This window comes from Calliphora vicina, chromosome 3 (assembly GCF_958450345.1).
Source record: "Calliphora vicina chromosome 3, idCalVici1.1, whole genome shotgun sequence".
Classification (NCBI taxonomy): domain Eukaryota; kingdom Metazoa; phylum Arthropoda; class Insecta; order Diptera; family Calliphoridae; genus Calliphora; species Calliphora vicina.
The window spans coordinates 123,962,667-123,978,067 of NC_088782.1; the positions used below are offsets into that span (position 1 = coordinate 123,962,667).

Sequence of the window (15,401 nt, forward strand, 5' to 3'; positions counted from 1 at the left end):
TGTAAACAATAATAGAGAATAAAACGGGGTTTTTACAAGCTTTGTTTACATGAAAGAAGAAGATAAACACAGTTGGGATTTTACAAGAGATTTGTTTTCCCTTTTCTCCTAAAACTCTCTTTTGTTAGGGAGGGGAACAATAATCACAACAACAACAAAGAAAAACAACCAAACAAAGATTGACCCCCTAAATGAGAGCAATACAAACAAGCAATCAATTGAATAAATTAAACCAGAATAAAAGAGCATAATTGAAAACGAATTAAGGCATTTTTTGGCTAAATTCCAATACAATACTTTAAAAAATTGTCAATAAAAATGAAAATATTTTGAAATTAATAAAATATAAAACAAATATTTAGCTAATTAAGGTTAAATTAAATAAAGGCATATAAAATGAATTTAATGTTTAACAATTAAAATTAAACTACTGATAAAAAAAATACAGAGAGGGAGAGAGAGAGAGAAATAACAAGATCTCTCTTTATTATTTTCTATAGTACTTTAACCAACGATTAATTTATAAAATTTCTTTTTAGTTTAAAATAAATTTTAGTTACTATTTGTGACTCGTTACAGCTGGTTGGGTGTAGCTTGCGGCTCACAGCTGAACTATTTCTCAAAAACGAAAATATAAAACTCGTAAAAAGATATAAAACTAAAAGTGCGTTTAATATTTCAAAAGAAAAAGATAATTCTAAATAAAATTTTTATAAAACAAGTGTTTTGTTTTTTTGGTGCTTTGTTTAAATAAGTGAGTGATAAGAATTGATGTTCTTTATAACTTTATCGAACAAATAAATGAAATCAAAATAAAACAATGAACAAAATGCAATTGAAAAATGACTTAAAATCTTAAAGATTTCTGAAAAAAAAATAATTTTTAAAAAAATACAAAATACAAAATATTGTAAATTAAGAACAAATAACAACTTAAAAACTTCCAATCTATTTAAAAAACAATATATAGCAAAATTATACTAAAAGAAATAAGCTTTCAGAAAATACAACTTCAAAATAAATTATGGAAATAACCATATTAAATAAGAAAAGTTATAAAAATTTTGCAAATATTAAATGATTTCAAAGAATTAAAAATTTTTTTTAAAAACTATACTAAATTTCAAACAAAAAATAAACTAAATTAAATAACGTTTCCTTTAAAAAAAATATTGTAAATTGAATTAAAATTTTTTTTATTTTTTTTTTTTACCCAACTTTATTTTTTTGTTTGATCATAACTTTTATTTTAAACAAATAAAAATGTTTCTAATAATTTATTTTAATTAACAATACTTCAATTAATAATTTCTAGAAAAAAAAAATTATTTATAATAAACCCTTTAATTTTGAGAAATTCTTAAAGTCTTAACATTATTTTAAAAGACCAAATATAACTAATTTTCTTTATTTAATTATTTGATTATAACTTTTATTTTAAAATAAAGAAAATTTTTCTAAAAACCTCCTGACATTAACAACACCTTTAGAAATAATTTCCAAAAAGTCAGTTTCGTTTAAAACAAATAGTGAAACTTTAAAAAATAATTTCATATTGAATTTAGATTTTTTTTTTTTTTTTTGGCCCAACTTTATTTCTTTGTTAACTCATAACTTTTATTTTAAACAAATAAAAATGTTTCTAATAATTTATTTTAATTAACAATACTTCAATAAATAATTTCCATTAAAATTCTTTTGTTTAAAATAAACCCTGTAATTTTGAGAAATTTTTAAAATCTTAACATTATTTTGCAAAACCAAATATAACTAATTTTCTTTATTTAATGGTTTGCATAACTTATATTCTAAAAGAAAGAAATTTTTTCTAAAAATATCCTGACATTAACAACACCTTTAGAAATAATTTCCAGAAAGTCTGTTTCGTTTAAAACAAATAGTGAAATTTAAAAAAATTATTTCATATTGAATTTAGAATTTTTTTTTTTTTTACCCAACTTTATTTCTTTGTTAACTCGTAACTTTTATTTTAAACAAATAAAAATGTTTCTAATAATTTATTTTAATTAACAATACTTCAATAAATAATTTCCATTAAAATTCTTTTGTTTAAAATAAACCCTGTAATTTTGAGAAATTTTTAAAATCTTAACATTATTTTGCAAAACCAAATATAACTAATTTTCTTTATTTAATGGTTTGCTTATAACTTTTATTCTAAAAGAAAGAAATTTTTTCTAATAATATCCTGACATTAACAACACCTTTAGAAATAATTTCCAGAAAGTATGTTTCGTTTAAAACAAATAGTGAAATTTTAAAAAATCATTTCATATTGAATTTAGAATTTTTTTTTTTTGACCCAACTTTATTTCTTTGTTAACTCATAACTTTTATTTTAAACAAATAAAAATGTTTCTAATAATTTATTTTAATTAACAATACTTCAATAAATAATTTCCACTAAAAATCTTTTCTTTAAAATAAACTCTGTAATTTTAAGAAATTTTTAAAATCTTAACATTATTTTGCAAAACCAAATATAACTAATTTTCTTTATTTAATGGTTTGCTTATAACTTTTATTCTAAAATAAAGAAAATTATTCTAAAAATATCTTGAGATTAACAACACTTTCAGAAACAATTTCCTGAAAGTTCCCTTCGTTTAAAACAAATAATGAAATTTTAAAAAATTATTTCATATTGAATTTATATTTTTTTTTTTGACCCAACTTTATTTCTTTGTTAGCTCATAACTTTTATTTTAGCCAAAGCTAAATTTTTTTAAAAATATCATTTAATTAACAATACTTCAATAAATAATTTCCACTAAAATTCTTTTATTTAAAATAAACACTGTAATTTTGAGAAATTTTTAAAGTCTTAACATTATTTTGCAAAACCAAATATAACTAATTTTCTTTATTTAATGGTTTGCTTATAACTTTTATTCTAAAAGAAAGAAAATTTTTCTAAAACTATCTTGAGATTAACAGCACTTTCAGAAATAATTTCCAGGAAGTTGCTTTCGTTTAAAACAAATAGTGAAATTTTAAAAAAAATATTTCATAATGAATTTAGAATTTTTTTTTTACCCAACTTTATTTCTTTGTTAACTCATAACTTTTATTTTAAACAAATAAAAATGTTTCTAATAATTTATTTTAATTAACAATACTTCAATAAATAATTTCCACTAAAATTCTTTTATTTAAAATAAACACTGTAATTTTGAGAAATTTTTAAAGTCTTAACATTATTTTGCAAAACCAAATATAACTAATTTTCTTTATTTAATGGTTTGCTTATAACTTTTATTCTAAAAGAAAGAAATTTTTTCTAAAAATATCCTGACTTTAACAACACTTTTAGAAATAATTTCCAAAAAGTCAGTTTCGTTTAAAACAAATAGTGAAACTTTAAAAAATAATTTCATATTGAATTTAGAATTTTTTTTTCTTTGGCCCAACTTTATTTCTTTGTTAACTCATAACTTTTATTTTAAACAAATAAAAATGTTTCTAATAATTTATTTTAATTAACAATACTTCAATAAATAATTTCCACTAAAATTCTTTTCTTTAAAATAAACCCTGTAATTTTGAGAAATTCTTAAATTCTTAAAATTTTTTTAAAAGGCCAAATATAACAAATTTTTTTTATTAAATTTTTTACTTATAACTTTTAATATAAAATAAAGAAAATTATTCTAAAAATATCTTGAGATTAACAACACTTTCAGATACAATTTCCAGAAAAAATTGTTCGTTTAAGTTCAATCGTGTAAATGTGAACAATTTTCAAAGTCCAAAAATGATTTTGAAATTTCACCAAAAATACATCTCAAGAAATAACTATTTTACTTAAACTTTTTGTCAGCTACTTTTTCAAATAAAAATATTTTATGAATTCCTCCTATATCGATCTATAATATATATAAAAACGATTTCAATAGCTCTTAAAAAGTTCTATTTTAGCATTAGTGAAAATAACATAACCTATATATGTCATTATTAAAACGCTAACCTTCTAAATAATTAAAAATTTCATTAGAAATAAACAAATTATTAAAATTTTTTAAGAGTTTAACTTTTTCCAAACAAACTAGAGTTATTTATACTCTATCCAAGTTCAAAAACAACTGACGGAAGACCCATTTTAAAACCATATACGTAAATAAACCTTAAACTTGACATTAGTTTGACACTTTTAGGTTTCTCTCACTAAACTAATTAGAAATTCTAAACAGCCACCATTTATTTGTTTAGTTTCAACGACCTTTCTTTACTCATTTTAGTTTATCGTTAAATCACTTCCGTTGAATCAGTTAGTTTTGAAAAAAAACGTTTTTAAATATTTGCACTCAAATAAACATTAAATAATAATTAAAATGTTTACCTGCTAACAGATTTTATTTAAAAGCAATAAAATACAAATAATTTACGCTCTTTTCAAATTTAGTTAACACTAAACTGATTCTAAATTTCGAGCTTTATTATTTAGCAAATATTTTGAATACTTTTTATTTGTGAGATTTGAAGGTCGTTATTCTTTTGTAGTTTGTTGTGCTTTGCATTTTAACTGCTTTAAATTTTTTTAAATATAAAATTTTGTGTGATTTTTTCGTTAACAAATTATGAATTTTTAATGAATTCTGAGAAATACTGAATAGTTATTTAACATTTTTATTTTTTAAATGTATTTTAAAAACTCATTTTAAAGTGATGTTAAAATAGCTCACGTTTTTTAGAGATTAATATAAACAAACAATCAAACTAATTTATTGAAGCAATTAAAAGAAAAGAAAATAAATATTTATTTTTTGCTGCAATTAGCTAAAACACAAATATGTTTTAAAAAGAAAACGTGACTTTTAAGATCGCAAATTATACTACATTTACTTTTTTCCAGCTTCCTATGGCTTCCAATAGTCAACAAGTGGTGGTGGCGCCTCCCGTTGATTCCCACAATTTACGCAAAGACAAAAGTCTATGGCGCGATCTGACGGCCTATTGGATCTTGGGTTTGTGCAACAATTATGGCTATGTGGTGATGTTGAGTGCTGCTCACGATATTATCGGACAATTTCATCATGATGTAAGCGAAATTTGAAGATATTGCAACAAAATAAGTTTAAAAATTATGAATTTTTTTCACAGGACTCTCCTTCTAATGATAATGCTGGCGGCGGCAATGGTCGGGAATGTCATATAGTTTCTACGGGGGCTATATTATTGGCCGACATTTTACCCTCGCTATTTGTGAAGATTATAATGCCATTCTTTCCATTCTGGGTGCAGTAAGTATAGATTAATAGCTCAATCGTGATTATTTTTATACTCCAAATTTAACCTCAATCATGGTTTTTTATACCTTAATCTTGGCTCTTTTTATACTCCAACTTTAATCTCAATCGTGGTTATTTTTATTCCTCAATCGAGGTTCTATTTATACTCCAACTTCAACCTCAATCGTGGTTCCTTTTATACTCCAACTTTAACCTCAATCGTGGTTATTTTTAGTCCTCAATCGTGGTTCTTTTTATTCCTCAATCGTGGTTCTTTTTATTCCTCAATCGTTGTTCTTTTTATTCCTCAATCGTGGTTCTTTTTATACTCCAACTTCAACCTCAATCGTGGTTCTTTTTATACTCCAACTTCAACCTCAATCGTGGTTCTTTTTATTCCTCAATCGTGGTTCTTTTTATTCCTCAATCGTGGTTCTTTTTATTCCTCAATCGTGGTTCTTTTTATTCCTCAATCGTGGTTCTTTTTATTCCTCAATCGTGGTTCTTTTTATACTCCAACTTCAACCTCAATCGTGGTTCTTTTTATTCCTCAATCGTGGTTCTTTTTATTCCTCAATCGTGGTTCTTTTTATTCCTCAATCGTTGTTCTTTTTATTCCTCAATCGTGGTTCTTTTTATACTCCAACTTCAACCTCAATCGTGGTTCTTTTTATTCCTCAATCGTGGTTCTTTTTATTCCTCAATCGTGGTTCTTTTTATTCCTCAATCGTGGTTCTTTTTATACTCCAACTTCAACCTCAATCGTGGTTATTTTTATTCCTCAATCGTTGTTCTTTTTATTCCTCAATCGTGGTTCTTTTTATACTCCAACTTCAACCTCAATCGTGGTTATTTTTATTCCTCAATCGTGGTTCTTTTTATACTCCAACTTCAACCTCAATCATGATTCTTTTTATACCTCAATCGTGGTTATTTTTATTCCTCAATAGTGGTTCTTTTTATACTCCAACTTCAACCTCAATCGTGGTTCTTTTTATTCCTCAATCGTGGTTCTTTTATACTCCAACTTCAACCTCAATCGTGGTTCTTTTTATTCCTCAATCGTGGTTCTTTTTATACTCCAACTTCAACCTCAATCGTGGTTCTTTTTATTCCTCAATCGTTGTTCTTTTTATTCCTCAATCGTGGTTCTTTTTATACTCCAACTTCAACCTCAATCGTGGTTCTTTTTATTCCTCAATCGTTGTTCTTTTTATTCCTCAATCGTGGTTCTTTTTATACTCCAACTTCAACCTCAATCATGATTCTTTTTATACCTCAATCGTGGTTATTTTTATTCCTCAATAGTGGTTCTTTTTATACTCCAACTTCAACCTCAATCGTGGTTCTTTTTATTCCTCAATCGTGGTTCTTTTATACTCCAACTTCAACCTCAATCGTGGTTCTTTTTATTACTCAATCGTGGTTCTTTTTATACTCCAACTTCAACCTCAATCGTGGTTCTTTTTATTCCTCAATCGTGGTTATTTTTATTCTTCAATCGTGGTTATTTTTATGCCTCAATGGTGGTTATTTTCATTCTTCAATGGTGGTTATTTTTATTCCTCAATCGTGGTTATTTTTATTCCTCAATCGTGGTTATTTTTATTCCTCAATCGTGGTTCTTTTCATTCCTCAATCATGGTTATTTTTATTCCTCAATCGTGGTTATTTTTATTCCTCAATCGTGGTTCTTTTTATTCCTCAATCATGGTTATTTTTATTCCTCAATCGTGGTTATTTTTATTCCTCAATCGTGGTTATTTTTATTCCTCAATCGTTGTTCTTTTTATACTCCAACTTCAACCTCAATCGTGGTTCTTTTTATTCCTCAATCGTGGTTATTTTTATACTCCAACCTCAATCGTGGTTCTTTTTATTCCTCAATCGTGGTTCTTTTTATACTCCAACTTCAACCTCAATCGTGGTTATTTTTATTCCTCAATCGTGGTTATTTTTATTCCTCAATCGTGGTTCTTTTTATACTCCAACTTCAACCTCAATCGTGGTTCTTTTTATTCCTCAATCGTGGTTATTTTTATACTCCAACCTCAATCGTGGTTCTTTTTATTCCTCAATCGTGGTTATTTTTATTCCTCAATCGTTGTTCTTTTTATACTCCAACTTCAACCTCAATCGTGGTTCTTTTTATTCCTCAATCGTGGTTATTTTTATACTCCAACCTCAATCGTGGTTCTTTTTATTCCTCAATCGTGGTTCTTTTTATACTCCAACTTCAACCTCAATCGTGGTTATTTTTATTCCTCAATCGTGGTTATTTTTATTCCTCAATCGTGGTTCTTTTTATACTCCAACTTCAACCTCAATCGAGGTACTTTTTATTCCTCAATCGTGGTTCTTTTTATTCCTCAATCGTGGTTATTTTTATTCTTCAATCGTGGTTATTTTTATACCTCAATGGTGGTTATTTTTATTCCTCAATCGTGGTTCTTTTCATTCCTCAATGGTGGTTATTTTTATTCCTCAATCGTGGTTCTTTTTATACTCCAACTTCAACCTCAATCGTGGTTCTTTTTATTCCTCAATCGTGGTTATTTTTATTCCTCAATCGTGGTTATTTTTATTCCTCAATCGTTGTTCTTTTTATACTCCAACTTCAACCTCAATCGTGGTTCTTTTTATTCCTCAATCGTGGTTCCTTTTATTCTTCAATCGTGGTTATTTTTATACCTCAATGGTGGTTATTTTTATTCCTCAATCGTGGTTCTTTTCATTCCTCAATGGTGGTTATTTTTATTCCTCAATCGTGGTTATTTTTATTCCTCAATCGTGGTTCTTTTCATTCCTCAATGGTGGTTCTTTTTATTCCTCAATCGTGGTTATTTTTATTCCTCAATCGTGGTTATTTTTATTCCTCAATCATGGTTATTTTTATTCCTCAATCGTGGTTCTTTTTATTCCTCAATCGTGGTTATTTTTATTCCTCAATCGTGGTTCTTTTTATACTCCAACTTCAACCTCAATCGTGGTTATTTTTATTCCTCAATCGTGGTTATTTTTATTCCTCAATCGTGGTTATTTTTATTCCTCAATCGTGGTTCTTTTTATACTCCAACTTCAACCTCAATCGTGGTTCTTTTTATTCCTCAATCGTGGTTATTTTTATTCCTCAATCGTGGTTCTTTTTATACTCCAACTTCAACCTTAATCGTGGTTCTTTTTATACTCCAACTTCAACCTTAATCGTGGTTCTTTTTATTCCTCAATCGTGGTTTTTTTATGCTCCAACTTCAACCTCAATAGTGGTTCTTTTTATTCCTCAATCGTGGTTCTTTTTATGCTCCAACTTCAGCCTCAATCGTGGTTCTTTTTATTGCACAATTGTGGTTCTTTTTATACTCCAACTTTAACCTCAATCGTGGTTCTTTTTATACCTTAATATTGGTTCTATCTATACCTCAATCGTGGTTCTTTTTATACCTCAATCGTGGTTCTTCTTATACTCCAACCATAACCTCAAATTTCTGTCCATTCTCTTTCAGTTTCCGCATTGGTCTAGCTGTGCTCTTTTCGGCTGCTGGTTTTCTATTTGTGGGCTTTGCCAATGCCGAATGGATGGCTCTAATGGGTGTTATTATAACCTCTGCTAGTTCCGGCATAGGAGAGACTACGTTTCTGGCCTATTCCTCCCATTTCAATAAGTAAGTTTTCTTATTTCTAAACCCTATAGTAAATCTTCTAATTTATAAATTTCTATATCAGAAATGTAGTATCAACTTGGTCTTCTGGCACAGGAGGTGCTGGTGTTATTGGTTCCCTATCCTATGCCACCCTAAGGTCTTTGAATGTCAGTCCCCGAGACACAATGTTAATAATGTTGATATTCCCCTTCATAGAGGCTTTAGCATTTTGGCTAATGTTGAGAAAACCTTCAGTTCTGCCGGTAACAGCAGTGGAATCTACGGAGGAATTGATCATAGACGACAAACCCTTGCTGGGTTTCAAGGAGAAATTTATGTATATCAAACACTTGATCAAGTATATGGTGCCATTGGCTTTGGTGTACTTCTTTGAGTATTTCATTAATCAGGGATTGGTAAGATTGTTCTTTACTTTAAATTTATTCACACAATAATTGTATGCCTTTATTTCCAGTTCGAATTGGTTTTCTTTGAAAACACCTTCCTGGACAAGGCCTCTCAATACAGATGGCTTAATGTGGACTATCAAATAGGCGTATTCATTTCACGCTCCTCCGTCAATATCTTCCAACTAAATAGGATTTGGTTAATGTCCGTTTTCCAATTAGTCAATGTGATCTATTTCGTTACCGAAGTGATTTACTTCTATACACCCAGTATTTGGATAACATTTGTTATTGTATTGTGGGAAGGTCTATTGGGCGGCGGTGCTTATGTCAATACCTTCTATAGAATGTCTAAGGAAATACCACCCGGTAGACGACAATTTGCCATGGCCATGGTGGTACAATCGGATTCGTATGGCATTGCTTTGGCCGGTTTCCTAGCCATTCCAGTGCATAATGCCATCTGTGCTTTGCCGGCAGCTGTTAGAAGTGTTACGTGGTGATGGAAGTCAGTATTAAAGTTAAGTTTTTTTTTAGTTTAAATTTAGTTAAAATGTGTTAAATTTAAATGTAGTGAATGTAGTTTGTTGATGTGTGAATTAATTTTAAGACTGCCCGCTTAAAAGATGTATAAATATTTTAGCTATAATTGGTTTATAGTTGAAATAATAAGAATTTAATAGATTTAAGTTGATAACATAAAAAGACGAAAGAAATTTGATAATAAATTAATAATAAAAATGTAAAAAATGCAATAGTTAATATAAATGATCTAATATATATGGTCAGCCTAAAGGTAGGCTTCAGTTTTTATAATATAAAAAATTTGTACATTAATCATGGTTCTTTCTACTGATCAAATATTTGTATAGAATAATTTATTCATCAATGGTGTGTGTTTTTATACTCCTCAATCCTGGTTCCTTTTATACTTCAATCGTGGTTCCTTTTATACCTCAATCGTGGTTCTTTTTTATACTCCAACTTCAACCTCAATCGTGGTTCTTTTTATTCCTCAATCGTGGTTATTTTTATTCCTCAATCGTGGTTCTTTTTATACTCCAACTTTAACCTCAATCGTGGTTCTTTTTTATGCTCCAACTTCAACCTCAAACGTTGTTCTTTTTATTCCTCAATCGTGGTTCTTTTTATTCCCCAATCGTGGTTCTTTTTTATACTCCAACTTCAACCTCAAAAGTTGTTCTTTTTATTCCTCAATCGTGGTTCTTTTTATATTCCAACTTTAACCTCAATCGTGGTTCGTTTTATTCCTCAATCGTGGTTATTTTTGTACTAAAACTTTAACCTCAGACATGGTTCGTATTATTGTTCAATCGTGGTTCGTTTTATTCCTCAATCGTGGTTATTTTTGTACTAAAACTTTAACCTCAATCATGGTTCGTATTATTGTTCAATCTTGGTTTTTGTTATACTCCAACTTAAACCTCAATCGTGGTTCCTTTTATTCCTCAATCGTGGTTCTTTTTATACTCCAACTTTAACCTCAATCGTGGTTCTTGTTATACTCCAACTTTAACCTCAATCGTGGTTCCTTTTATACTCCAACTTTAACCTCAATCGTGGTTATTTTTAGTCCTCAATCGTGGTTCCTTTTATACTCCAACTTTAATCTCAATCGTGGTTCCTTTTATTCCTTAATCGTGGATCTTTCTATACTCCAACTTTAACCTCAATCGTGGTTCCTTTTATACTCCAATTTTAACCTCAATCTTGGTTCCTCTTATAATCCAACTTTAACCTCAATCGTAGTTCGTTTTATTCATCAGTCGTGGTTCCTTTTATACTCCAACTTTAACCTCAATCGTGGTTCGTTTTATTCCTCAGTCATGGTTCCTTTTATACTCCAACTTCAACCTCAATCGCGGTTCTTTTTATACTCCAACTTTAACCTCGATCGTGGTTCGTTTTATTCCTCAATCGTGGTTCTTTTTATACTCCAACTTTAACCTCAATCGTAGTTCGTTTTATTCATCAGTCGTGGTTCCTTTTATACTCCAACTTCAACCTCAATCGCGGTTCTTTTTATACTCCAACTTTAACCTCGATCGTGGTTCGTTTTATTCCTCAATCGTGGTTCTTTTTATACTCCAACTTTAACCTCAATCGTAGTTCGTTTTATTCATCAGTCGTGGTTCCTTTTATACTCCAACTTCAACCTCAATCGCGGTTCTTTTTATACTCCAACTTTAACCTCAATCGTGGTTCGTTTTATTTCTCAGTCGTGGTTCCTTTTATACTCCAACTTTAACCTCAATCGTGGTTCGTTTTATTCCTCAATCGTGGTTCATTTTATACTCCAACTTTAACCGCAATCGTGGTTCGTTTTATTCCTCAGTCATGGTTCTTTTTATACTCCAACTTCAACCTCAATCGCGGTTATTTTTATACTCCAACTTCAACCTCAATAGTGGTTCGTTTTATTCCTCAATCGTGGTTCTTTTTATACTCCAACTTTAACCTCAATCGTGGTTCATTTTATTCCTCAGACGTGGTTCCTTTTATACTCAAACTGTAACCTCAATCGTGGTTCGTTTTATTCCTCAATCGTGGTTCTTTTTATACTCCAACTTTAACCTCAATCGTGGTTCGTTTTATTCCTCAGTCGTGGTTCATTTTATACTCCAACTTTAACCTCAATCGTGGTTCGTTTTATTCCTCAATCGTGGTTCTTTTTATACTCCAACTTCAACCTCAATCGTGGTTCATTTCCTCAGTCGTGGTTCCTTTTATACTCCAACTATAACCTCAATCGTGGTTCATTTTATTCCTCAATCGTGGTTCTTTTTATACTCCAACTTCAACCTCAATCGCGGTTCTTTTTATACTCCAACTTTAACCTCAATAGTGGTTCGTTTTATTCCTCAATCTTGGTTCGTTTTATTCCTCAATCGTGGTTCTTTTTGTACTCCAACTTTTACTTCAATCGTGGTTCGTTTTATTCCTCAATCGTGGTTCTTTTTATACTCCCACTTTAACCTCAGTCGTGGTTCGTTGTATTCCTCAATCGTGGTTCTTTTTGTGCTCCAACTCTAACCTCAATCGTGGTTCCTTTTATACTCCAACTTTAACCTCAATCGTGGTTCGTTTTATTCCTCAATCGTGGTTCTTTTTATACTCTAACTTTAACCCCAATCGTGGTTTGTTTTATTCCTTAATCGTGGTTCTTTTTATACTCTAACTTTTACCTCAATGGTGTTTCTTTCAGTTACCGAACTTCTACGGCCGACCATATTTTCTTTATTGATTAATCTTTTACAATTTTTTAATGTCATTGGTTTTGTGTTTTGAAATAATAAAAATTTTGGAAAATATTTTTATGAAAACAACGTATGAAAACTTATATTAATGGCTTCGGAAAATCAAGATGTTGTGGAGGAATTGGAAGATAAGAATTTGTGGAGAGATTTGACGGCATTTTGGATCTTGGGTTTGTGCAATAATTATGGTTACAATGTAATGCTAAGTGCGGCCCATGATATTATAGGACAATTTCATGAAGAGGTAAGCTAAACGCCAGAAAATAAGTCAATTGTAATAAATTGATTCCTTTTAGCACATTTCCCTTCATTCGGTGAATTCCACTGAAGCCATAGGTTTACGAGATTGCCAGTATATCTCAACGGGAGCCATATTACTGGCGGATATTTTGCCAACTTTGTTTTTCAAGATTATTTTACCCTTTCTGCCCTATTGGATGAAGTAAGAGAAGGGGTTTTTAAACAAATAGTTTTATATTATTTATTAATTTTGTTCCTCAAGTTTTTATATAATTATGGCGGTGATGTGTTCTGCTGCCGGCTTTCTATTTGTGGGTTTTGCTAAAACCGAATGGCTGGCCATTTTGGGCATTGCAGTAACCTCGGCTAGCGGAGGCATAGGGGAGGCAAAATTCATGTCTTATTCTTCCCAATTCAATAAGTAAGTTGATGAAATAGTATTTGAAATTACGATCGGAAGTTAATTTTTTTCAATTATTGTCTAGAAATGTTGTTTCCACTTGGTCTTCCGGTACCGGGGCAGCTGGAGTTATTGGTTCTTTATCCTATGCCTCCTTAAGATCTTTCCATATCAGCAATCGTGATACCATGCTGATCATGTTAATCTTTCCTTTATTGGAGGCTGTAGCATTTTGGTTACTTTTACGAACACCCAAAAATAAACTAAGAATTGTCTATTCCAAAGAGTTAGTTTTACACCGTTTAGAGGAATTTAGTGAAAAAATGCAATATGTCAAGGAGTTGCTGAAATATATGGTGCCTTTGGTTTTAGTGTACTTTTTTGAATACTTTATTAATCAAGGATTGGTAAGAGTTCTCTTTAAATTGATCAGTTTAGGAAAATAAAATCGTTTCATTTTCCTTTCACAGTATGAATTGGTGTATTTCGAGAAATCTTTTTTGGACCGACCCTCCCAATATCGTTGGCTCAATGTGGACTATCAGCTGGGCGTGTTTATTGCCCGATCCTCTGTCAATATAGTGCACTTTAAGAAAACCTGGTTAATGGCTGTTTTGCAATTTATCAATGTTGTTTACTTTTTGCTGGAAGCCATCTTTCCCTTTACTCCCACTATATGGATATCGTTTGCAGTTGTCTTGTGGGAGGGTTTATTGGGTGGCGGGGCTTATGTGAATACTTTCTATAGAATGTCTCAGGAAATACCAATGCAGAGAAGGAAATTTGCCTTGGCCATTGTTATACAATCGGATTCTATTGGAATAACATCGGCTGCTCTGTTGGCCATACCCGTGCATAATTTTATATGTGATTTGAAGGTGATGGGGAGATTGATGGAGTGGTAGTTTTGTTTTGGACTTGAACAGATAGATTTTAAGTTTATTTTAAACTAGCTGAACCGACAGACGTTGTCCCGTTCAAATAAAAAAAAAAATATAAAAAAATCGATTTTTGTTCAGAAATATGAGTGATCACAGATCGAGCTCTTTTTCTTAATTAAACGCTTATTGGCCAAGTTATTAGCGATTTTAGATATTTTAGGTTTTCATATAAAAAAATCAATTTTTGGGTAGAAATATGAGTGATCACAGATCAAGCTCCTTTTCTTGATTAAACGCTTATTGGCCAAGTTATTAGCGAATTTAGATATTTTGAGTTTTTATATAAAAAAATCGATTTTTGTTCAGAAATATGAGTGATCACAGATCGAGCTGCTTCTCCTGATTAAACGCTTATTGGCCAAGTTATTAGCAAATTTAGATATTTTGAGTTTTTATATAAATATGAGTGATCACAGATCGAAGTCCTTTTCTTGATTAAACGCTTAATTGCCAAGTTATTAGCGAATTTAGATATTTTGAGTTTTTATATAAAAAATTGATTTTTGGTTAGAAATATGAGTGATCACAGATCGATCTCCTTTTCTTGATTAAACGCTTATTGGCCAAGTTATTAGCGAAATTAGATATTTTAGGTTTTCATATAAAAAAATCGATTTTTGTTTAGAAATATGAGTGATCACAGATCAAGCTCGTTTTCTTGATTCAACGCTTATTGGCCAAGTTATTAGCGAAATTAGATATTTTGATATTTTATATAAAAAAATCGATTTTTGGTCAGAAATATGAGTGATCACAGATCGACGTCCTTTTCTTGATTAAACGCTTATTGGCCAAGTTATTAGCAAATTTAGATATTTTGAGTTTTATATAAAAAATCGATTTTTTGTTAGAAATATGAGTGATCACAGATCAAGCTCCTTTTCTTGATTAAACGCTTATTGGCCAAGTTATTAGCAAATTTAGATATTTTGAGTTTTATATAAAAAAAATCGATTTTTGGTTAGAAATATGAGTGATCACAGATCGAGCTCCTTCTCCTGATTAAACGCTTATTGGCCAAGTTATTAGCAAATTTAGATATTTCGAGTTTATATAAAAAAAACGATTTTTGGCCAGAAATATGAGTGATCACAGATTGAGCTGCCTTTCTTGATTAAAGCCTTATTGGCCAAGTTATTAGCGAATTTAGATATTTTGAGTTTTTATTAAAAAAAGTCTATTTTTGTTCAGAAATATGAGTGATCACAGATCGAGCACCTTTTCTTGATTAAACGCTTATTGGCC

The 15,401-nt window shown here is 29.9% G+C and overlaps 2 protein-coding genes across 3 annotated transcripts; both read left to right on the top strand.

Moving 5' to 3' along the window:
- Positions 1-567: 567 nt before the first annotated feature.
- On the top strand, positions 568-10,047 carry LOC135953665 (battenin-like). Of its 2 annotated transcripts, none has more exons than XM_065503631.1 (6): positions 568-754; positions 4,874-5,059; positions 5,122-5,261; positions 8,753-8,911; positions 8,973-9,306; positions 9,366-10,047. In XM_065503631.1, exons 2-6 carry the CDS (start codon positions 4,880-4,882, stop codon positions 9,798-9,800), a joined length of 1,248 nt encoding a protein of 415 aa, XP_065359703.1. In that variant the 5' UTR covers positions 568-754; positions 4,874-4,879; the 3' UTR covers positions 9,801-10,047. The 2 variants fall into 2 exon arrangements, with proteins under 2 accessions (XP_065359703.1, XP_065359704.1); XM_065503632.1 differs by having other exon boundaries at positions 597-664.
- A 2,616-nt stretch (positions 10,048-12,663) lies between these two features.
- Positions 12,664-14,133, top strand: LOC135955740 (battenin-like). Its single transcript, XM_065506097.1, has 5 exons — positions 12,664-12,819; positions 12,872-13,017; positions 13,078-13,236; positions 13,301-13,622; positions 13,686-14,133. The coding sequence occupies exons 1-5, from the start codon at positions 12,664-12,666 to the stop codon at positions 14,118-14,120; spliced, it is 1,218 nt and encodes a 405-aa protein (XP_065362169.1). The 3' UTR covers positions 14,121-14,133.
- The last annotated feature ends 1,268 nt before the right edge of the window (positions 14,134-15,401 follow it).